General features: G+C 40.0%; 1 protein-coding gene across 10 annotated transcripts in view; it reads right to left on the bottom strand.

The window, feature by feature from the left end:
• The window catches only part of ntm (neurotrimin), a 384,314-nt gene that overhangs the window by 23,876 nt on the left and 335,302 nt on the right, over nt 1–25,136 (bottom strand). For 8 of the 10 annotated variants that reach the window (XR_014876329.1, XM_085173860.1, XM_085173854.1 and 5 more), the window contains 2 exons: nt 14,166–14,398; nt 327–452 (listed from right to left, as the gene is read on the bottom strand). Coding sequence is in view for 9 of the 10 variants with exons in the window: in XM_085173854.1 (XP_085029980.1) it covers nt 327–452; nt 14,166–14,398 (359 nt within the window). In the remaining variant the exon portion in view is untranslated. Of the gene's footprint in view, nt 1–326; nt 453–1,872; nt 2,032–14,165; nt 14,399–15,460; nt 15,550–25,136 lie in introns of those variants that run through there. The other 2 variants (XM_085173855.1, XM_085173861.1) reach the window with 2 other exon arrangements.

The following is a 25,136-nucleotide window of genomic DNA, read 5'->3' as shown; positions in this document are numbered from 1 at the left end:
ATCTTATTTTGCTCTTACTTTTATTTAGACTCTTTATTTAAAACATTTTAATTATTCTGTACTCCATATGTCCTGAAATTAGCAAACAAGGCCATAAATTCAGTAAAGATGTCTTAATGAGGTCATAGATTAAGTCTCATAGACTTCTAAGTAATCACAGAGGAGCTGTTCTCTGCTGACCATTAGTTTAATGCACTTTTCCATTAACTCAAACACTACATCCATGTGTTCTAAAAAATCAGTATTAAGAAAATAAAGTAAAATGCAAAAAAAAAAAAAAATGACATCATTAAGAAAAAAAAAACACCAATATATCAAAAATTTACCTGAAGAGGAGATGAGCTTCCAGCTGATGGAAGGCTCTGGTTTACCACTTGCTTGGCACATCAGGGTGATGTTAGAGCCTTCATTTACCACAACATCTCTTGACAGGTTGGTGATTTTTGGTGCCACTGTGAAGGAAAATCAAATATATAAATTCAAGCTGTGATGTTACTAATCTCAAGAGGCACTTCTGAAAAAGGATATCACTATGACATATGTCATTATCATTATTATTATTATTATTTTGCATAATAATATTTGACATATTTCAGTTTGAAGTTTGACACTAAAAAAGGGCCTGTATATTAGAATGGAATCTGTCGCTTGCCAAAGACATGGATTTAGACAGGGAAAATCTTGCAAAGAGACACAATGAAGCTGCATTATAAGTACTGTATGATGCAGAACTGTGTTAGACTAAAAAACAAAAAAAATTAAATCTTAACCTCTGATCCATCAATTTTAGTTCATTCTTTTGCTCTCTTTGTTTTTGCTCTAGGGTTTTTCCAAGCACCTAAACGTAACACAAGTGAATATGGATTGTCAGATTAATCAGCCATGAAAAAAATAATGATTGAAAATTTAAAATGTTCATTATTTTTTCCCAAAGGACTTTGAATGTTATCAGCCAATTAAATTGACATTTTTAGTTTTAAGAACTCCCATAGATATCACCAGCAGGTGCTCACCTATTACCAGTGTAGGGACTAACGCGTTGTTAAGTAACGCGTTACAGTAACTACGTTATTATTGTGGTCACGAGCACGGTAACTAGTTATTATGCCAAAATCAGGAACACGTCATTATTCGTTACTTCATGTGGTGGCTATCGCGGAGCTTCCACAGTTTCAATAACATTAGCAAGTGGTGGACGCCAGCAGGTGGATGAGGGAAAGGGGGGCAGGAGGGGGAGAGACCTGAGGCGGCCACCGGTGTCAGGTGAACTGAACTTCAGGTAAGAAGTTATGACCTGCAGTCTATCTGGGTCAGATATAAACCAAGTTTAGGTATAGTTTATTTTCGTTATGCTGACTTTTTCGTACTGAGTATTAGCTAGCATGACAAAGTTTCTATACAGCTGGGTGGGTGCTATGATGTTACTGATGTTGAACTTTATTTTGTTCATAAGGTTAGTTATTAGAGTTGCCAATCGTCCCCTAAAAAACGGAATCGTCTCGTATTCAGAGAAAATATTACGCGTTTCGTATTGAGGTGAAAAGGAGCACAGTTTGTCCCGTACTTCAGATACAATGAAAAAGAAGACAGAAAGCTGGAGTTATTCTGTCTTCATGCTGCACAGCTGCCTCTTCTTCTCTCATTCTCTCCCCCTCCCTCTCCTGTTGCTACTTCAATCATGAAACTGATCAATGATCAGCTGATCGGCCTTTCTGTCACAAGTCCCGTCTATCTTGTATCTTGTATCTGTATCTTGTCTATCCGTCTTATCGCCCACTTTGCACCAGAAAGAAGAAACCAGCGGAGGTTGCGTTAAACAACAGCAGCACGTTTAAGCTTGATCAGCTGTTGTTAGAATTTATTTAATATTACCTTCTAGTATCAGCCAATGTTTGCTGGAGCCACAGCCGTAAAAGCTGCTGGTCATGATATCGGTTTGGATATGTGGTGAGAGGGAAACATGAAGGTGAAACCAGCAGATGTCCTTACTGAATCATCAGAGCTGAACAGGTGATGGAGAAACAGGTTTACCTTGAGGTGACATGAATGAGTTAAAGTTATGAACTGTTTCTGAGAGACAAATACCACCAGAATCCTTTTTTTTTTTTTTTACAGCTGACAGCTGGTAACTGTGCAGGGGCGGGTCTAGCAAAGTTTTGCCAGGGGGCCCAGGTAGGGCATTAACAGGGAAAGGGGGGGCACAAAGAAGTACTTTTCTTTCTTATTCTCATTTAAAATATCTAGCTTTTAAAAAATAATTATCTGAATCTTACAACAAACGATTGATAGATTGATGCATATATACCATCAAAACAGTGTACGTCATTCTCACAACAGCATTTGTTTCCATTCAAAGGCTTTATGATTTTTCCTATAATGGCGGGCCGGTTGTAATATTCTGTTCTTAAACTTCTAAGGAACATATTCGTGCTTCGTGAGCCACCATCTTCTTTATTGCCACTTGTTCGGTACAACCTAACACACCTCCACTTCCATAATCATACCCGCCCCACTGCCACTACGGCAAACCCCAAGGGACAATACGCACGGAGTGCAAACGTTATAAACAATACAAAATCTGCCTTTTTTTGTCTTGTTTTGTTGTTAAATGTCCGCCAGTGGCACAGCCGGTATACATTTCAAAATAGAACATCCTGACATGAGGATTAGAAACAGTTTTTTCCACACTATCATGTGTAAAATTACTGCTGCATGAGAACAACAACAATAATGCAACACAGGATATGTACTCATTAGTACACACGACATTTGACATATGTTTTTTGTGATCTGAAGCCGTCGACTGGTGTGTTCTTTTGCTCCAACAGAGACAGGTAGGGATCTACTCCCTGAGCGTGAGCTGTATCCAGAACTGATTTGGCAGCTTTGACTGTTCTTTCGGCAAGGCCGTTGCTTTGTGGGTACAAAGGGCTTGAGATTGTGTGGACAAAGTCCCATGTGACTGCAAAGTCCTTGAACTCTCGAGAGCTGTACTATGGGCCGTTATCTGAAATAAGCTTCTCTGACTGGCGAATATGGCCTTGAGCTTTTTGATGACGGACCCTGCGGTGGTGGAGAATAGCCTTTCGACTTCAAAGTAGCGGCTATAATAGTCCACATAAGTAGTCTCGTCCACGCCATGTGAAGAGGTCTGAGGCCACGGCCTGCCATGGTCTGTCAGGAATCTGGTGTGGAATGAGAGGTTCTTTAGGGTTCACTGCACGCCTCTCCTGACATATGGAACAGTTTTCCACCGTGGCAGCAATGTCCTTGCCCATGCCTGGCCAGAAGAGGGTGTCCCTCGCTCTCTGCCCTCCTCTCAATCCCCATGTGCCCAGTGTGGATTCTCTCCAGCATATTGTTTCTTAGGGCTGTTGGCACTATGATTTTGTCACCTTTGAAGATGATGCCATGGAACTGTGAAATTTCATCTCTGAAGTTCCAGAAGTCCAAAAGGGTTTTGGAGCATTTTTTCCTGTCCTCAGGCCAGCCATCATGCACGGTTTGCTTCAGCAGGGTGAGCTGCAGGTTGCATCCTGTTGCAGCCTGGATCTCTGAGAGCTTTTTGTCACTTACTGGGAGGCTGTTTATCACTGAGTGGACCTGGTCCTCCATGCCTTCGCTTAGCGTGCTGTCTGGTCGAGCAATGGTTTCCTGGACAGTGTCTTGGCCACAGGTATGTCTTTTCCGGGCCGGTGCACAATCTCTATGTCGTATCTCTGCAGCTGTAACAGCATACGCTTCAGACAAGCAGGGGCTATGGAGATTGGCTTCTTTAATATGTGCTCCAACGGCTTGTGGTCCGACTCGACGATGACTCTTCTGCCGTATATGTACGTGTGGAAACGCTTGCATCCAAACAGCACTGCAAAGAGTTCTTTTTCAATCTGTGCATAGTTAACCTCTGTCGGGGTCAGTGTCTTTGAAGCATATGCTATTGGGTGTCTGTCCTGCATCAACACAGCTCCCAAACCATGCTTTGATGCATCTACCTGTAGGCGTAGCTCCTTGGTCATGTCGCAGTATGCCAGTATGGGGCCTGGTTCTCTGGTTATGAGATCCTTCATTTGCTGGAAGACTCTGTCGTGATTCTGATCCCAGACGAACTCCGAGTCTTGCTTGAGCAGCTGACGCAGTGGTGCGTTCACTTCTGATAGTCGTAGTGTGAATCTGGACAGGTAGTTCGCCATTTCAAGAATTGTCTCGAGTTCATTCTTATTCTCAGGAGGTGGCATGTCCTTGATGGCCTGTAGTTTCTTTGGGTCTGGCTGGATGCCCTCCCGGGTGAGTTTGTGTCCAAAGTCACTCACTTCTGCGGTGCCTATGACACATTTCTCTGGATTGAGATGCACTCCTCGCTCCCTTGTGCACTCAAGGATGGCACAGAGGTTCTCGTCATGTTCCTCCTTTGTCCTGCCAAACACGAGGATGTCGTCCACGATGGCTGCCACTCCATTGAGCTCTTCGTATGTCTCATTGATTTTCCTTTGGAAAATGTCCTGTGCTGATATTATCCCAAAGAGAAGGCGCAGAAAGCGGTACCTGCCAAAGGTCGTGTTGAAGGTGGTGAGGAGAGATGACTTGGTGGTTAATTGGATAGCCTGAGTGAGCATCAATGACACTGAAGTACTGTGCTCCTGCCAGCTTTGGTGTGATGTCATCCAATGTTGGAAGCGGATAATGGGGTCTTTTGATGGCTTTGTTTAAATTGCGAGGATCAAGGCACACTCTGAGTTTCCCATTACGTTTCTCTGCGACCACCAGTCCATTTACCCATTCTGTGGGTTCTTTTACTTTGACGATTATGCTGTTTTTCTCCATGTCATCCAACTTTGATTTCAGTCGTTCCCACAGTGTGAAAGGGATCCTCCGTAGGGGCACACGGCGGGCATGGCGTTTGGGTCAATGTGTAAGTCGCATTCTCCTGGGAATTTCCCTATGCCCTTGAACACATCAGCAAACTCCTCCATGATGCTTGTGATCTGTACTGACATGACCAGTTTGACTAGGTTTAGATCTAGGCATGCTCTCAACCCTAGGATGGGGGGTGCTGCAGTTTCTACTATGTCAAAAGTCAGCATCTTGTGAATGCCTTTCCACCTGCACTTCAACTGGCATGTGCCTTTGATGTTGAGTTTTTCTCCTCCATAGCCAGATAGTGTGTGTGTGGGCGGTACAAGCTGACCTGCTTGAAAAACTTCTTGAACAATCGGGCAGGGATAACGTTAGCAGTGGCTCCTGTGTCAAGCTTAAAACTCACAGTGTGATGCAGTGAGCCTACTTCTACATCAGCATAAGCCTGCTCATCAGCCTACCCTTCATTGCACTTTGTTATGGAATCTATGAATAGCTCCACTTCATCGCTTGGAGTGTCAGGATTAATAGAGTACACTGGGTTGGGTTGATGTGGTACTTCTGAACCGCATGCTTTGGAAAAGTGGTTCATTTTATTGCACTTTTTGCACCTCTTCCCTTTTGCAGGGCACTGCTCCTTCTGGCTGTGTGCTCGTGCACATCTTCCACACAATTTTCCCACCTTATTATGGTGGGGTGCCCTCCTATTTTGCGTGCAATGTCTATGGCTTTTTCCAGAGTCAAATCTGACCCTTAGCTCAGCAGCTTTTCTCTGACTTGTGGGAAACTGGTTGCAAAGACAATCCTGTCTCGGACCATTTCATCACTGTTGACATAGCCACACTGCTTGACGAGTAGCTTTAACCCTGTCACAAAGTGTTCAAATGACTCTCCTTCGCCTTGGAGTCTTTCATTAAACTTGTATCTGGCATAAACGGTGTTCGTTTTCGGCATGAGGTACTGTTCAAACCTGTCGAGATAGGTGGTCAGCTTTTTAACTTCTTCATCAGACAGCTGCCATGTGTTATAAATGTCTCTGCCTCTTTCTCCTACCCACAGAAGAAGATAGATGCACTGGGTCTCCTTGGGCTTGCCGCTTAGCGGGCCGCTAAACATCAGTTTCACATGTTGCACAAACCTCCGCCAGGCATCGGGAAGATCCATTTTGCACTGTCAGTGGGCGTTTAGTCCGAACTACTCTGACACCATGTAATATTCTGTTCGTAAACTTATAAGGAACATATTCTCAAACTGCTTTGTGAGCCACCATCTTATTTATTGCCACTTGTTTGGTACAACCTAACACACCTCCACTTCCGTAATCATACCCGCCCCACTGCATCTACGGCAAACCCCAAGGGACAAAACGCACGGAGTGCAAACATTATAAGCAATACAACACCGGTCTCTAGTTAAAATGCCCGGGCCGATTTTTTGTCCCAGGCCAGCCCTGTATTCAGCTCGTCTGCAGTCTGGAGTTATCTTCCTACTCGGAAGGCAGAATTTCCAAGTTGTGAGTAAAATCGAAAGCACCACAACTGCAGTTTTCATGTTGGATGTAAAAAGTGCACGTGACGCTGTGACGTAGGCTAGAATCATGGCGGCGGTCAACGACGGTCCAGGCGTGGGATTTCTCTCGTGGAAATATGCAGATTATCTTTTCCTTTCTATTGGTAGGTGGCACAGTGCACTTGTGGCAAGTAAGCAAGCTAGAAGACTGGCAGTCTTGCCGGGTATCCAGTTACGGAAGCAACACATTAACAAGAGAATTCTGAGTAAAACCAAAGTTACTTTACCTATTAACTAGTTACTTTGAAAGTAACGAGTAACTTGAAGTAACTGAGTTACTTTTGATAGAAGTAACTAGCAATGTAACTAAGTTACTAATTTAAAGCAACTTACCCAACGCTGCCTATTACTAATCATAGTACTAATCATACATTGGAAGGGTGACTATGTCATTTATGTCACTAAATAGAACAACAATTTTACAAAAACAATTCCAGGAATCTCAAGATTTTTGCTTTGAAAGGAAGTTGGGTGGTTGGCATGATGACCTGCAATTACCGTAACGTGGCCAGAAAAAAAAAAACATCACAATAATCTTGTCCAAAGATGCAAAAACAATCAGATTTGGCTATAAATTGTGGTGATGATTTTTATTAAATTAACACATATGATTAAGGGGAAATATTATTAAGTTAGTTATGTTCTTATGTGCAGAGGGGTAGTGCAAGTTTATCTACTGAAACATAATCCAAGGGTAAGTTTGTTCACTTATTTACTATATTCTACGTCAGCATTTTTATTCAGTTTTTCCTGCCCTTATTCTTGTCAGGGTGGATGTAAAACACAGACGATGATATTGATAATGTCATTATTTTTGCAGCTATGCAATTATGGATGACATGATGATGATAATGATGATGCCGTAAAAGTAACAACTCTAAAAAGAACTGTATTTTACTGTCAAGGGGATGCTCTGTACCTTTTTAATGCCTTTTCAAGTGTTTTGGACTTTGCTTAAATTTAATTTATATTATAATTTAATCTTTCTTTAACAAACATAGAATCACTTTTAACTGGACCTTAAGAGACTATACAAACGAAGTAATTTAATGTGTGGTATCAAAAGGTATCAAATTTAACATGTTATATTCAATTTCTATAAGACAACTTTGAAATGTTATTCCTTTCTACCTCTGCCAAGAAGATAATGCTTTTGTTAACGTGTCATTCTGTGTATAAACTAGGTAATTAGAATTCATTCTAAACGTTTCAGTTTAGAATGAATTCTAATTCAACTTTGTGGGGTAGTTTTAACAATTCATTAAAATTTGTCTTACATCCATAAAGGTCTTCAAGGTCAAAGGGTTGGCCAGAGCTCAGGAGGTCATCTACTAATTGGAAGGTTGGTGGTTCAGTGCCTGACTGCTCCAGTCTGCACGCCAAATATCCTTGGGCAAGGCACAAGGTTCTCTGATGCATCCATCACATCCATGTGCAGTATTTTAGATGATTTCCTTAATGATTCACTGGTTGAAAACTGACTAAAGCCCTAAAACTTCGAAACTGTAACCCTTATAAGTGTGTATTGTCAAAGTACAGAAATTACTGCATATAGATTTAAAATGCCAGGCCACATTTGACCTCTGACAAGCCCAATACACTGGTCTGATGGTCAAAGTAATAATAATGCTATATGGAGCTATCTAAAACTTTGCCATTATTTGTACTGGCAACATATTAAACTAGAGAATGATTTATGGGGATTTTAAATATTACATCACTTTGGACATCTGACTTCTTTGAAATCAAATAAGATCTGTCAAGGTAGTCAGAAAAATATACTGTATTATAATAAGCTATGTAAGCTGAATTCATTAATGTGTAGTTATGTAACTGGTTATTATTACAAATGAATACCTATTATCCCTTACCTACTCTCATATGTTTGTATAATCAATGTAGATATTTGCATTGCAACCTTGATCTGATTTTTATAGCACTAAAAGCTTCTTAGCACTTTTTTAAAGAACAAAGAAAACAAAATGCATATATGCAAAATACAATACTATTTTCTTATGAATAAAAGCTGCCCCAAAACTGAGCTGTCAGAGTGCTTCTTGTTTCCATTTATGTCATGGTCCTGAGTCTGACGAGTCAGTGTTTTGTGTTTCCTTATATTTTTCTATGTGCTTGTTTATTCTGTTTTATCCTTTGTTAAGGTTTGCCATTTGTTAGGGTTTTGTTCTGTGCCTGCCTTCTCCCACTTCTCTGTGTTCCCTCTGTCTGTCTATGGTGCCACACGGTCTGCTTGTGAATCTGTCTGTTTAGCTCAGTGTCTTGTCAAGTTCTCTGTGTCTGCGAGTTTCCTGTTTTATTCTGAAAGTCTCTGTCTCATGTGAGTGTGTTCAGTTTACGTTTCCCCTGTACCGTCAGCTCTGATTTCTCCCAGGTGTGTTGCCCTCCTGTCTCTCATGTCCTTGATTACTGCTGTGTGTATTTAAGCCCTGTGTGTTCTCTGCCTGTTGCCGGTTCATCTACGTTCATGTCCTCCGGCTCCCTGAGTAATTTCCCTGCATCTGTCTGCGTCTCTCTGTTCCTCTCCACATTCGGTTATCACTTCAGGTTTGCTTTTTAGTTTTCCCAGTTTAGGTTACTCCGTTCTGTATCTCGCCTCCCCTGCCTTGTGTATTTGTTCCACCTCCCTTAATAAAGTCTCCTCACTTCAGAAGTGCCTGCGTTTTGGGTCCTTAAATAATTCCACACGGCTCGCCTTGACAGCCGTGACAATTTATTTTAAAAATGATCTCTTTCTGTACCTACTCACTTATTCACTACTTATTTTTTCTATACTAAAGGTTACAAAACATGAGAACTTGAAGATGGCCTGCATTCAGGGAGTTATTACTTTCCTTCCCTATGTTGTTACTTTAGGGAGTGACAGCAGAAGCAACAGCTACAATAACTCCACACACTGTAGTGGGACTGACCTTTACTGTTAATGTTTTTCTCAGCTGCCACAATGAAAAATTTCTCCTGCTTTTGCTGTTGCCAAGACAACAGTGAGTTAAGAATATATCCAAGTTTTGGTTTTTCCCAAAGTTAAAAGCTTAAAGCTGATTTATGAGGAAATGAGAAAATAAATATACAGTTGTGGTCAGAAATTTCTAATGGTATGAAAAACTGTTTACCTCTTACTGATTTTCTATTTATTTGTATTTTTGTCATACTTAAACATTTCAGATGGTCAAATGTAAATATTAGACAAAGATAACCCAAGTAAACAGAAAATGCAGTTTCTAAAGCCCCTTTTCCATTAGTCCCTACTTGGATCGACTCGGCACAGTTTGCCACCAAATACCTGGTACCAGGTATTTTTTTAGTATCTGTTCACCCAGGGTTCCAAGTGACCCAAACAGGTGCAAAAATGTGACATTGCCAGACTGCATGTCAGCAGGTATGTTCTTGCTTTGACAGTGAATCCGAGTAGAGTCGTGGTGATCCGTGGCGAGTTGATTCAAGTAGATATTAATGGAAAAGGGGCTTCAATGAGGGCCTACATAGCCATGTGTGGGGAAAAAAAGTGATTGTTGCTTTATTAGCCCAAGAGCACAGCAACAACTCATCCAAGAGGTCACAAAAGACCCCAGAACAACATCCAAAGACTTCTAGGCCTCAATTGTCTCAGTTAAGGTCAGTGTTCATGACTTCACCATAAGAAAAAGACTGGGCAAAATGGTCTGCATGGGAGAGATCCAAGACAAAAAGCACTACTTCTTCACTGCTTAAAACTCTGGATACTGTAGCTCATTGAAGAAAATAAGGACAGCCCTAGTTTTCTCTTCAGCACTGTAGCCAGGCTTACAGAAAGTCAGAGCTCTGTTGAGCCAACCTATAAGTGCTATATAAGAACCAGTCCATTTACCATATCTATGATCGGTGGTCGTTGATCAATGGTCATGAGAATTTGCATAATTATGATGAAGGTAACCTCCAAGCCCATTGTTCCTTCAGTGGTCTGGTTTCAGTCATTTTGCAAATGTACTGTTTATAAGATTGGGGAAACCTGCAGTCAGCTGAGACTAAAGAAGTCACTTGGATGAGTGACGAAACTTTTCTCCCACTGAAAACGCTACATCCAGATGAAAAGAATCAACCTTTGGAGATTTACTTACCTGGATGATTGAGAATGCATTAAGAAGCTTTAGTGAAGGTTATAAATGATCTTCTTCTGAGCTCTAACAGTGGACTCTGTGCTTGTTCTGGTATACCTTAGTGCAGCGTTCAATACGGTTGACCATTTGAAAATTGAATTTTTGGTTTTTATTTGTTTCTTTGAACTGTTCTTTTTCCATAATCGAATGACTGTACGGGATACATCTGTATTGAAACTGGGTTCATTTTACATTTATTTTGGATTTTTTCTAATTGAAAAAGTGTCAAATTTAAACTCATATTCAGGTAAATCTTAATAATTGATGCTGACAAAATCAGCACCTTAGAGTTCAACTGAATTTTCCACCTGCCCACATGGACAAGACCAATGAAGGAGGACTTCTTCCAAATTTTACCTCAAATCAACACCTAGATGGTTGAAACTTGGATGCAACTGGGTATTCAAACATTACAATGATCCTGAACACACATCAAAACTGGTTTTGGGCGGGATAAAGAAGGTTATCTTTCTGAAATGACCTTTGCAAAGCCAACTTCAGCCCCACTGAAATTTGTGGTCTACGAGGAAAAGAAAGGTCCACAATAGGAAACAACTAATTTATATGAACTTGAACTGCCACTATGCCAGAAGCAGAGGCTACCAAAAATCTTAGCTTAGGGACATTTAACCAGATACTAGTGAGGATGTATGTGTGTATTTAAACCTGTATGTACACTGCACAAAGAAATTCAGGGAACACTCAGAAAAGATCAGATCACATCAAAATAGTCATATCCATCTATACTGATATGGACTGTGTGTTAGGAACACAAGGATGCCACGTCATTTGATGGAAATGAAAATTATCAGTGTACAGCGCTGTAATAGGAAGTGCTTCCAATGATATAATATTCATAAAGAGAAAAGGAGAGCCAGTTATAATTGTTAGAATTCTATTTGTTTTTTTCATTGTTTTGACCTCTGTAGTCAACTGCACACTCCCACAAGTCCAAGTGCTCTAAGACAAGATACCCAAAGCTTCCAAGCATGTGTATCATGTCATTCTTGCCCCTTTGACCTGACCTGCTTGCTACATTGACTGTGCATTAGTAAGAAACAACACACATAGTTATTAATTACAATTATTAAGGGTGTCAGTTTAGCTCAAGCAGCAGGCGACCATATGGTGTATGGCTGGAGAGCAGTAGGTCCAGGTTCAGGTCTGACGCGTGCCCCTTTGCTGCATGTCTTTCTCTTCCTGCTTTCCTGTCTTCACTTTCCCTATCCAAAAGGCCAACAAAAAATGTAAGAAATTATAGTGGACGTGAGATATAATTATTATGTCATTATTCATTGCCTCACTTTGCTTTCTCATTGGACATGACAGAGATGTTGTTTAGGGGAGATCATTCAAATACTGTTTAAGTAATCATGTAATAAGGGAAGGTAATGATTATTCAGTTTATATATATTGAACTCCCTGTGTCACCTGCTGTCCTGAGGCATCCTCTGCTCCAGAGCTTCTGCTTCTTATTGGGCCAGTTTTTGGTTTGTGGTCTAACCTTAAGAGATAAATTTGATTCTTCAGCCTGTGTATCTAAGGATGATAAGTATCCAGATTTGTGGACTGCCTTGCAGTAGAGAGTTACATGGGACCAAAATGCTTTGATTTTTTGTGACATTGTTCTGTCTTCTGTTTATCTCATTATATAGATCCTTCTCTTACTGTGACTAATCTCTAACCCACTGAAATTTTCATTCACTTTAAAATGCTAACATGCTACCATGTCTTGTTATTGCATCCAGTAATCCTTGTTTCAAATCATGTGTTGATCATTGTCACAGTAAGACAGATATTCTTTGCTTTTGTTGGAGTTTTTAGTTTAGTTAATTATGTGTCCTTGCTTGTCTGAGTGTGTGGTCAAAATACTCATTTAATTTCAGGTTACATAAGAATATGACATGCTTTAATGTGATAACTTGAAATTAATGCTGTACAGCAGATTAACATCGGAAAGTAAATCATTTGAATAATCTTCTGAGTTTTTAATGTACTCAGCAAATACTTATCTATATACGTTCACATTAAGAATGCTGAGGATATAGTTTTTATCATTGACTTGTATTATTGCTTCTATAACTTCTATAGCCTGTTATTTAATGACAAGAATCAACAATGGCACAACACAGAAGAGCTAACTTGTAAGTCCAGGACTATGCAGTCTGTTTAAACATACAGGCCAGTAGCCACTCTGTCAAAGATGAGGATGCACACATCCTCAACGTTGGTTTGAGTGGGGAGTCAAAGAGGCCATTTACGTGATAAATGAAAAACCATCACTGAAACGAGGAGGGGGCTACATCTTTCATCAATGCTGTGATTGCAGTCATTCACAAACTCTTGATGAATGGTACTCAGTGGCTATTTGCCAATGGTCATGACAATGTGTATATTAATGATCATGAAGTTCACTTCACGACCTATTGTTAGCTAGTAGTGCTAGCAGTACTGTTTATGAGATTGGGAAAACCTGCAGTCAGCTGAGAATGAAGAAGTCACCTTGATGAGTAATGAGCACTACGTCCAGATGATTGAGTATGCATCGAGAAGAGAATCAAGAATGTTTTTACATAATGTGCTTAACAGGTTTTAGCCGTTGCATTTTTAGATAAAAATTATTTATTTGTATGAAAACACAGAACATAGTAATTTGAGCTTGTTATGAGAAAACTTCACTATCAAGTATGGTACTATCAGTGGTGGTAGAATATTTAAAATTCAGTACTGACAGCACCAATGCCACTCATGGAAAAAAAAATTATATTGCAATCCCTGTGACAGAGACACTGTTATACAGTATATGACATAAACTCACTGTCTATCTCTCTCTGTGTGTGTGTGTGTGTGTGTGTATGTGTGTGTGTGTGTGTGTGTGTGTGTATATATATATATATATATGTATGTGTGTGTGTGTGTGTGCATGCTACGTATCTGCATATCAAATAGCTCTAAACTGCCCCATTGCACTGTGTGTATACAATCCAATGCACCTCAATGTGTTCTGAATTCCATTAGGAGACTATCACAACTCCACACATCATTATAACCTAAGCATCTTAACACCTGGTATTCCCCATTAACCTTACCTAATATAGCGGATGAGAAACACACTCCTCTCTCATTCCTTGAGCAAGGCATTTGGCATCTCAATGCTCCAGTGGAGCGATGAATGAGAAAATGAGATTTAAGAGAGGCACTGAAGGCCTGTTTTGACTCTATATGTTTTTTTCCCACTTCAGCTCTGCTATGCTGGTGCTTTAGATAGAAGTCATAGAAAGTATACTAGCAAAACAAGAAGAAAACAAAAAAAAAATGGATGTGTGCAAGAGGTTCTAAAAATATCTTAGCTTGAAGTCACATTCAAGGAAGAATGGCTTAAAATTGCAATAGTCATGAACAAAAAAACTAATTTGCAGCAGGCATAAGTTATGGTGTCTGTATAAGTTCAGGAATTTTTTTTTATGATTACCAGAGACTCATTGCTTGTAGCACATTCGGAAAAAAACAACAATTTACTTCACATAGGACTCATTGTTAAATTTAGTATCATATCAGCAGCTGTAGCTGTCTTTATCTTGGCGTCATTACCTTGGACGAGGATGTGAACTGAGGTGGTTCTTGGTCGACTGCTTGTCTGGATTGCACACACATACTGTCCTTCATCTGTCATGTCTACATTTTCAATCTTGATTGTGAACTCCTCTTGATTAAGAGTCACCAAACTCACTCTGGGATCAATCGACCACTTGTCTTCTCCAGCATACAGTATACTTGACCGATTAAGCCATGCTGTGTGTGTGACAACATCCCCCAGTGCACACCTGTGAAAGAACAAAAACAACACTGAAAGTAGGGTTATTTTTAAGATTCAGTGATTTCCATGAGGGGGTACTCATGGAAATCACAAAAACATAATTTATATGATCAACCCCTCCCCACTATGTATAGACTTATTTTTTTTAAATGACAAATTTGTATTTATTAATTCATTTTTTCCCTGTTTCTTTGAACTAAAAGCGTGTACTCTATTGCATGCTACATTTATGATTCAAAAATGTGCTGATGCTCATAAAAGCTGAACTTCTGGTATGACTCAGTGTAGAGAGAGGGGATTGTGCAGCTTAATTTAATAGGATTACTTTTAGATTATACACTAATAATAGTAAGCAAGTTCAATAGACACAATATGTGGTGTTTTTTTTATTAATTTTTTAAGAATCACTGTATTACTTTTAAAAAGTAGTAGAGAGGTCTCCCATACAGAGAGACAGGCAACCAGTCATAACATAGAAACATAGAAAAAAAACTAGAAACACAATTTCTAATGTCCATTTCATCATGTAATTGTGCAGTAATATTCTGATGTGACATGCTGAAATTGGAATAGCAATTATGTTCTCAGAAATTATGTAAGCTTAGAACAAGACTTATTTTCAATATGCAAATGCACTTACTGAGCAGCGTCAGGTTTCTTTTGTTGATCTACCCACACACTTTGTGATATTCAAAACTGATTGAAATAATGGGCTGAAACTGGATCGTTGTGGTCGGTTGCAATTACAACCAAATGCTTTCCGCAGTCAAAGAATACTGCTTTGATACAGGAGCTGATGACTGATGTTTGAATGTTTCCACGGAATGACACATCTGCTGTATTTTCATAATAGGTGTTTCAATCCTGCTGAGAATGTACAAAGGCCAGAGCCATATGACGTAAGTGTCTTAATGGTTAAAAAAAGAAAATGTGCAAACTGCTTTGGGCTGCCAATTGTCCATCATGTGAGTTGGGAGTTTTAACTTTCAGTAGCCTCAGTTCTGCACACTAGAGATGGAAATTCAACATTTTAACTGTTTTGAATGGTGGCAGTGTAACAGGAGCTCACTGCTTTGCAACTGAATGAATCAGCTCCATTTACGCTGTCACAGTTTTTGTTGCACCATCAGTCACTTCCACTTCAGTGGCAGCAGTAGGGTCAATGGCATCCTTGGGGCATTTATGGCACTATAGAGGAAAAGAGCAATAGAAAAGCATGGGGGTGCATGTTCTTCAGTGTTGGCGCATATATGGCACAGTGTATAATCAAATAAAATGCACATTTTTTATGCAATGTACACAGAAAACATACAATAAAAACCCTTGTAGCATTGATTTAATATGATGCACTAATTTTAAAGTATGGGTTTAATCAATAATGGCCACAGAAAGTAAACTTCCTCAACCAGATTCTAGTGCAGACATATGACTAAACTTTTCTAAAGAATCCTCAAAAACAGCATGAAAGACACGCTTCCACTGTAGCTTCCCCTCAAGCAATTAAAGTAATTTACAGCCAAGAATTTTATGAATACATGCGTGAGTGGGTAGTATTATCTACTTAGAGGACTCAAACTATAAAAGTACTAAATTAATATGAGTACATTTACATGCATTAGGCCAAACGGGAAAAAAAAACGGTTGTGTTTAACACACTTTTCAACACATGTATTTTTTTTTTTGCTTTTAACCTATCTTAATCCTAGCATATAATGGAGATCAAGAGGCTCTCCCATAGGGAGAAACAGACAACCAGTCACACTCACATCTGTTAGGCTGTCGCTTCAAACTGGCTACAAGAATCAATCCCTACAGATTTCTATTTTAAAATATCCATATTTACAGCAACTATTGTTTACAGTCTTGTACAAAAGACAGTTTGTATGAGGCTGATTCTTTAAAATGTTGTCACTTGGACAAATAAATATTACTTTAATATAACATACAAAATTCTGTACCTGTATTTGTTTCATTGTCTGCCAACTACTACTATAAGACCACAAGTCAAGCAACCACAAAGGGCAGACAGCTTAAGCTTTGGAAGGTCATCTGTATCACATATTATCATATCATCATGTCACCCAGCCAATAGCAGGAATAGGCTGAACAATAGCATACATTGATGTACTAGTATTATAAATTAATAACATTGTTTATCTTCTTTTCACTTTTTGCCCCTGCATCTCTAACCTAATTTGTCTTGAAAAGGTTTTAACGAAAGTACAGAACTGCTGGCTAAACAAGTCATTAATGATCTGCTAACACTATTTCAATGTAAAAAAAAAAAAAAAAGAAAGAAAAATTAATCATATTCACAGTTGAAAATTGTCTGTTTCCTAATCTAACCTGAAGGCAGGTTCTGACACTGATTCTGGCACACAAAAAACACACAAGGACTTTGATTTGACTTTTTTTCAGTGGTTTACAGCATTTAGCAAAAATCCTCACCATCTGAATTTTAAACAACTTAGTATTCATTCTCTTTGCTTAGCAGTCAACAAGCTCTGCTTACACTGCCTCCCAAATTCAAACCCATGAGAAACTGTGCACTCATATTTTACCAGTGGGAGTGCTGCGGCTTTGAGTACAATGAAAGGAACAAAGGACAAAGTAGAAAGGAAGTCAGAAATATGAGTCTTATTAAAAGACATTAATTGTGATTGTATACAGGAGTTCAAGTCAAAGGTGGAAAGTGATTGTGTTCTAACTTTTAGTCCTCTTTTATTTTCTAAAAACAGAGTTTCCACCTAGTGGAAAGAAAAGAGTGAGATACTGAGGAGGATTTTTCCAATTTCCTACTCAAAGAGGAGTAGGAAAATGCCTAATCACATTTAACTCAATATTATAGCCATGAAAAAGTTTGCATGGTTTTAATGCAAACTACTCCACATGAGATATTTAGTCTTCATGCACAATAACTTATTTTAGAATGTGAGTATGCGAGTCAACATACACACAGAAGCTAAAGTCTTAATTTATGAACTCAGTAACTAACAATATGATGATGTATTCTCCTCTCATGCTGTAATACCAGGTGTAGATAGTAGATGTAGATGTTTATTTCTTGCTTCTTTTGGAAATGGGAAGTGTGAAAGGAGAGAGATAGCGGGGAGATTATTCATAAAGTGCACACCAAAATACCTTATTTTATGCCTGGATATTCCACAGGTTCAAAAATAGGCAGTAGATAATGTTGGGTTTTATGGATTCATAAAGCCTGATACTATCTACAGCACATAACTGTATTATGTGCAGTTTTTGTGTCATTTATGACACAAAAACTGCTCCAGTTCACTCTGCTTCTTCTGCTACTTGCTGCCCTTCTTAAACTCCCTAGAGAAGTTGTTTTATTTTTTTTTTTTAACTGGCCTCTATGACCATGGATATTTCATGCACGCGTGTACCTCCAAAAATGAAATTAGGTTAGCATATTGTTTTAAGTGCTACATTCCCCAAAAACATCTAGGGCAAGGGGCTCAAACATACATATATCAGTTATTAATGGGCAAATCTCCAGCCCTGCAAAAAATCCATGCAGGTAGGGATAGGACTTTATTTTAATGGGAGCACCATGTGGCCAGTCATATGCAAAGACAGACACACATTTGTATGAAAGAAGAAAGGGGCGAAGATGTTTCAAGACAGCAAGTGCAGTAGTACAGGTCAGGTACACAATGCAAGTGTGTCAGAAAAAAGTGAAGAAACAAGCAAAAACATAAAAATGTAAATTTGTCAAAAGACAAAGCAGCAATAATTTGCCATTCTTTTTAGCAATGAATAAATAAATAGATTTAGCTACAGTGATGATAGTGCATATGTGCCATATGTGCGTTCCACGGACATAATTCTTTTTAGGTAGTTACTAATACTTTTACTGCACTAAATATTGATAATATGATAACTAATGGTATCCACTCAGCAGAGAACACCATGATAACAGCTGTGTGTAGTATTTTTTTCAACTGTTTTGTAGTTCTTCTTTAATTACACAAGATTGCTCAATCAAAGCAAAGCAACATTGCATTAGCAGAAAATTATTGAATAATATCTGTCTGTGTTGATACAGTTTCAATTAGTCAATGCTCCACTGGACTCTGCTTTCTACAAGTAAAAAGGACATATATATATAGACATACATACATACAACGTATACATATACACAGGGGTGCACATAAGTGGTCCGCAGGTGCGCATTCACTGTCAAAATAAAAGACGCACACCAGATAAGAAGTTGCAATGCGCGTTTGCGTACATAAGAGTTTCTGGAGGAAGACAGACATTTGTTTAGAACTCTTAAAGATGTCGAATAAGCAAGCTCTAAGCAATTACTTTGGTGTACTTCCACCTCCAAAGAAATGTCAGAAGGAGTCCAAACCGCAAAAAAAGCGCGTATTCTCGGAAAAGTGGTTGCAGGAGGTGAGCTGGCTTCAAACAAATGATGAACGTACAGAGATATGGTGCAGAATATGCCGTGAAAACCCCACTCTAGCGGACAAAAACAGTGCCTTTTATATGTACGCAAACGCACGTCTGACTGAGCTGGAGTTGTTTTGCAAAGAAGAATGGGCAAGGATTTCAGTCTCTAGATGTGCAAAGCTGGTAGAAACGTACCCTAAAAGACTGGCAGCTGTAATTGCAGCAAAAGGTGGTTCTCCAAAGTATTGACTCAGGGGGCTGAATAATTACGCACACCCCACTTTTCATTTATTTATTTGTAACAAATGTTTGGAATCATGTATGATTTTTGTTCCACTTCTCACGTGTACACCACTTTGTATTGGTCTTTCACGTGGAATTCCAATAAAATTGATTCATGTTTGTGGCTGTAATGTGAGAAAATGTGGAAAAGTTCAAGGGGGCCGAATACTTTTGCAAGCCACTGTACTATGCCGGCCACTTGGTTATGACGTTCCATGTATGCCTTGCCTGCTAGCATCTTGCACCCTGCTGTTATGTGCTGGATTGTCTCAGGGGCATCTTTACACAGCCTGCACCTGGGGTCTTGCCTGGTGTGATAGACCCCAGCCTCTATGGATCTTGTGCTCAGAGCGTGTTCCTGTGCTGCCATGATTAGTGCCTCTGTACTGTCTTTCAGTCCAGCTTTGTCCAGCCACTGATAGGATTTCTGGATATCAGCCACCTCCTCTATCTGCCGTTGGTACATACCATGCAAGGGCCTGTCCTTCCATGATGGTTCCTCGACTTCCTCCTCTTTCTGCTGCCTGAGGTATTCACTGAGCACGCTGTCAATTGGGGCCATCTTCGTGATATATTCGTGGATGTTTGTTGTCTCATTCTGGACCATGGTGCTGACACTCACCAGTTCCCGGCCTCCTTCCTTCCGCTTAGCATACAGCCTCAGGGTGCTGGACTTGGGGTGAAACCCTCCATGCATGGTCAGGAGCTTCCTTGTCTTGATGTCAGTGGCTTTCATCTCCTCCTTTGGCAACCTTATTATCCCAGCCAGGTACCTGATCACGGGCAGGGCGTAGGTGTTGATAGCCCGGATCTTGTTCTTACCGTTCAGCTGACTCCTCAGGACTTACCTGACCCTCTGCAGGTACTTGGTGGTTGCAGCTTTTCTAACGACCTCTCCATGATTCCCATTCACCTGTGGGATCCCCAGGTACTTGTAACTGTGCTCTATGTCTGCAATGTTGCCTTCTGGTAGTTCGATCCCCTCAGTTCTGACTACCTTCCCTCTCTTTGTTACCATCCGACTACACTTCTCCAGTCCGAATGACATTCCGATATCATTGCTGTATATCCTGGTGGTGTGGATCTGTGAATCGATGTCTCATTCACTCTTGGCATACAGCTTGATGTCATCCGTGTACAAGAGGTAGCTGACAACTGCTCCATTTCGTAGTCAGTATCCATAGCCAGTCTTGTCAATGATCTCACTGAGGGGGTTAAGGCCTATGCAGAACAGCAGTGGGGACAGAGCATCTCCTTGGTAGATCCCGCACTTGATGGTGACTTGTGCTATGGGCTTGAGGTTGGCCTCTAGTGTTGTCCACCACATCCCCTTTGAGTTCCTGATGAAGGCTCTCAGGGTCCTGTTGATCTTATATAGTTCTAGGCATTCCAGGATCCAGGTGTGGGGCACTGAGTCATAGGCCTTCTTGTAATCAATCCAGGCAGTGCACAGGTTGGTCAGTCTGGTCTTGCAGTCTCGGCCGATTGCTCGGTTTACCAGTAGCTGGTGTTTTGCACCTCTGGTATTCTTGTCTATATCTTTCTGTGCCCCACTAGTGTATTGACCCATGTGCCCCTCTTCATCTTAGCTGCTATGATGCCTGACATGAGCTTCCATGTGGTGCTGAGGCAGGTTATTGGTCGGTAGTTAGAGGGGATCGGTCCCTTCTGGGGGTCCTTGAGGATCAGGACTGTCCGGCCTTCGGTTAGCCATTCTGGGTGTCTCTCATCAACTAGCAGCTGGTTCATTTGTGCTGCCAAACGCTCATGGAGTGAACTCCAGCTTATTAATCTAAAGACCCAGACAGAATTTTAATTCATATAAAAGCCTGACACCTACTATTGTCCACACTAGCTGGAAACTCAAAAACAAGTTTTATTTGTTGTTATGTATCATCGACCTGGGCCTTATTCAGAGTTTTTATATGATTTGCTGCTCAGCTCAGATAAAATAATTATTGTGGGTGATTCTAACATTCAATATAACTGTGACATTTAATCTGTCATTAAGCTCAATTGGCATTCTTCCAAAATGCAAAAGAACCCATCCACCACTTTAATCACCCTCTAGATCTTGTTCTGAAGTATGGTTTTAAAAACTGAACCTGTAACAGTATTTATGAAATCCCAGTTTTTTCTAATCTTTCCTAATAACATTTAAATTTTCTCAGGTTGGATGGGCATGGTTTGACTCAGTTTTTAGACTAAACCAGATCTAGCATCTGAGATCTGAAAATGTTACTTAATCAGACTGGGTGCCACCGATTGGGTAGTCATAGGTGTCACTTGATGAGTCATGAGAGCGTCTCCTTCGCAAAAATCAAAATCGCTATTTTTGAAGCCTGGCACCAAGGGAAATAGCTACAGACAAACCGTTTTTGCCAGAAAAAAAAAGTCTTATACTGAGCAGCAAGTATACCTTCGCCTCAACGTATTCCATGGTTATGGCATTCGTATCGCAGACACATAATGTCATGGGACTTATGGCCATTTTGCTACAGTATAATGACCCCTCACACATTAGATCATACTCGATTTAATTTTTATATAGATCTGTTAATGAAGCCATAGAAAAATACCGTCACATCTCTTGTGATGTACCTCACAAAGCTGTTTGATCTTGTCTGCCATGTTTCTGAAAATAATCATTGGCAACTGGAGAAAAAAGAAAGCCACATGATAGTAGTTGCTATGGTCATGTGCTAATGTGGTACACGGTGTATAGATTAAAAAGATAAAGATTAAAAAAAAAATGAAATTGCAATTAATAGACATTCAAAACATGCCAATATTGAACCATTTTTATTTAGTTAGTATTAGTATTGGAGAGACTATTCAAATCAGTTCAATTCAGCTTTATTTATCAAGCACTATATCACAGGAACAGTTGCCTCATGGTGTCACCCCATGTCCTAATGGGGTGACAGTGATCTCTGAATCAGGGGCTGCAAAAGTGACATAACAGTAAAGGGTAATGGGCTGGTTCTTATATAGTGCTTTTCTATTGTACTGTAGCATTCAAAGTGCTTTATAAGATTGGTTGGTGATGAGCCGGTGTCTGCCAAAATATCACCAATCATCTGTTTTCCATTTGTCATTCAATTTTTCTATGTATGATATTCTTTGCTCTGTGTTGTTCAGCTTTCTTAAAATTAGGGTATTCTTTTTTTTCCCTTTCTGCCTGCGAGGGGAATGTTCTCTGCAGAGAACAGAATAATAAACAGAATAACATTGTAGTAGGTTTGTAAGAGAAACTCAGGAGAACTTTCTTTAAGCATGGCATCCCAGTGCACTTCAGAATAACATTTCCATCCTTTATATAGCAGGTTTGTAAGACAAACTCTGGAGAATTTACTATATTGTGTCATATCTGTATTTGTCATTGGCTTTGGATTGGTGCCCGTAGGCATTTAAACTTCACGAACATGCCTCCCTGCATCGTTAGTGTACACCTGTCTCCCTCCTCTTAACACACTTGAATAATCTGCGTTTTGGTTCTTCTGACTATCATCACTCTTCTCTCCAGAGCATACCTCCATGTCTCCAGGCTCTATTCCAATGGTCCCTACTCCTACAGATCACAGTGTTGTTTGCAACAGGCAAAATAGACTCCTATCTTTCATAGATTTCCCGTAGCTTCATGGCATGCCTCAACAACTTTATGCCTCTGTAGTTACTAACAGCTCTACACATCCCCTTTGTTATTGAAAATAAGCACAAGTAAACTTCTTTGCCATTCCTCAGGCATCCCCTCACTCTCCAGGATTTTGTTGAAAAATATAGTTTAAAAAGTCCACTGCCCTAGCTTATAAAAATCTCCACAAGGACCTGATCTACTGTGGTGGCATGGGTTGGCATGTGCCACCCTAGTGCCCCCCTAGTTTTGCATATGACAGTGTTGTTTATTAAAGTGAGTTAGCATTAACCTCTTAAGCCCCAAGCCTACCTGATCTCCTGCTTTTTGCCCCCGTATCAGGGGGCGTTGGGGCTTAAGAGGTTAAACCTTTAAGCCTAGCTATAACTAACATTGAATATAAATTCAAAAACAGCATATATTACTTAATTAAAGAAAATTGGGAGGAGGCCTCGGGTAGACCCAGGACAACCTGGAGGGATTATATCTCTCTGCTGGCCTGGGAACGCCTTGGTGTTCCCCTGGACAAGCTAGAGGAGGTGACCGGGGAGAGGGAGGTCTGGGCTTCTCTGCTTAGGCTGCTGCCACGACCCAGCCCAGATAAGCAGAAGAAGATGGATGGATAGATGGATGGAAGAAGATGGTTCAGTCCATAGCATCCAAAACTACTTTATTTCTTGTTTTCACTGGCATTATGGTATTGGTCACAATAGCATTTTAGATTTCAACATAGGTGGTTGATTGTTACACTCTGGAAATACAATGATGGTGAGTGTTATTAACCAGTAAATCAAGAAAAATTAGTTTTAAATTTCTGGTGAAAAATATATCCATTTGTTGATGATAGTGCATATTTTTGACACATGTAAAAGAGCATTTGATTGTTTGAAATTGTTTGATTATTTCTAAAACAAAAAAGTCTAAAAACTTAAGTTAGACTTGTATTTTTAAATGACTGAGCTCATGTCATGTAGCTTTCTAGATTTTATACTTGTGGTGTATACTTGTATACAGCACATAAAATGAAAATTCAAATTTTTTGTAACTGAAATTTTCAATTATTTGGGCTAAACCAATAAGAAAGTTATGGACTATGTTTATAATACTACTACTACTACTGCTACTACTACTAATAATAATAATAATAACAATAACAATAGATTCTATTTTTAAAGCGCCTTTCAAGACACCCAAGGACATTTGACAATAGAATAAAGCACATTATAGAACATTAATCATCTGAACATTATCCAGATTAGAACAGATGGGTTTTGAGTTGAGATTTAAACTAAGGGAGAGAACCAATGTTTCTATCAAGACCTGCAGGATCAGCAAGGCGCTGATCATGCGCTGATAATATCCCTGCTCCTGGTTCTCTCCCCTTCACGCTTTGTAAATAACACAATCCTTGCACTGCCTGTAAATACACTTGGTGAAGTGCTTGTAAATAAAACCTTCTCTGTTAAAACACAACTCCGGAGTCCTGCGTGTGGATCCTGAGAGTAACCCGTGACAGTTTCTTATATCTGGGGGTAGAGAGTTCCACAGCAGAGCAGCTGAAAGCTCTGCTTCCCATGGTGGTGAGACAGAAAGAAGGCGCAGCATGTTGGATAGAAGAAGAAGATCGAAGAGAGAGAAATGATCAATCTGCATTAGAACTTAAGCAGTAACAGTAGTATTTATAACCAGCTTCTCTTAACCATATGCAAGCATTAACAGTCTTCCATATGCAGACCAACAATAAACAATGGTGCCGCTCGTAAACAGGCGACCAACTCGCGGCACAATGCTAATGCTACGTAAGCTAGCGGCAGGCGCGATTATTTAGTAACTCGCTTCAAACCCTTCAGTCGACAAGGAGTTTACTAACTCCATTTAAATCACCGTGCTGGCCATACAACAGAATACAACCCCCCAAACCTTTATCATAACTCTTTTCTTGACGTCATCCTTCACTTGGTAGGGTCCAAACAGATCCACTGTTGTGAACTCAAAAGGTAAAGCAGGTTGAGTTCTTTCCGGAGGTAAGTCACCCATTATTTGCCGGTAGCTCTGTGCTTTTGCTTTCCGGCAAACCACACAACCATCAACAACCTTTTGGGCAATCCTTCTCCCTCTTATGACCCACGCTTTCTTCTTCATTCTGAGCAGGGTCCCAGCAACTCCCTCGTGACTCTCATTGTGGGCCTCCCGGGCTAACAGTGTAGACACCCAAGCATCATAAGCCAAGATGGGAACACTAATCTGGTCTTTCTTAAAAGCTTGCACTCGGCCACCACAAACAAAGAGCCCAGAGCCTGGGTCTTTGTATACTACCAGTCTATCTGTAGTAGTGCTTGGGAAGACTGCGCTGTTTTGTGCTGCAAGGAAGATGTCTCTTAGGGCATCTTCACGTTCCTTCACTGAAATTACT

Source organism: Neolamprologus multifasciatus, chromosome 10, assembly GCF_963576455.1.
Source record: "Neolamprologus multifasciatus chromosome 10, fNeoMul1.2, whole genome shotgun sequence".
NCBI classification, from domain to species: Eukaryota; Metazoa; Chordata; class Actinopteri; order Cichliformes; family Cichlidae; genus Neolamprologus; species Neolamprologus multifasciatus.
The sequence above is the reverse complement of the archived record's forward strand: the minus strand, read 5'-3'. Positions and strand labels throughout refer to the sequence as shown.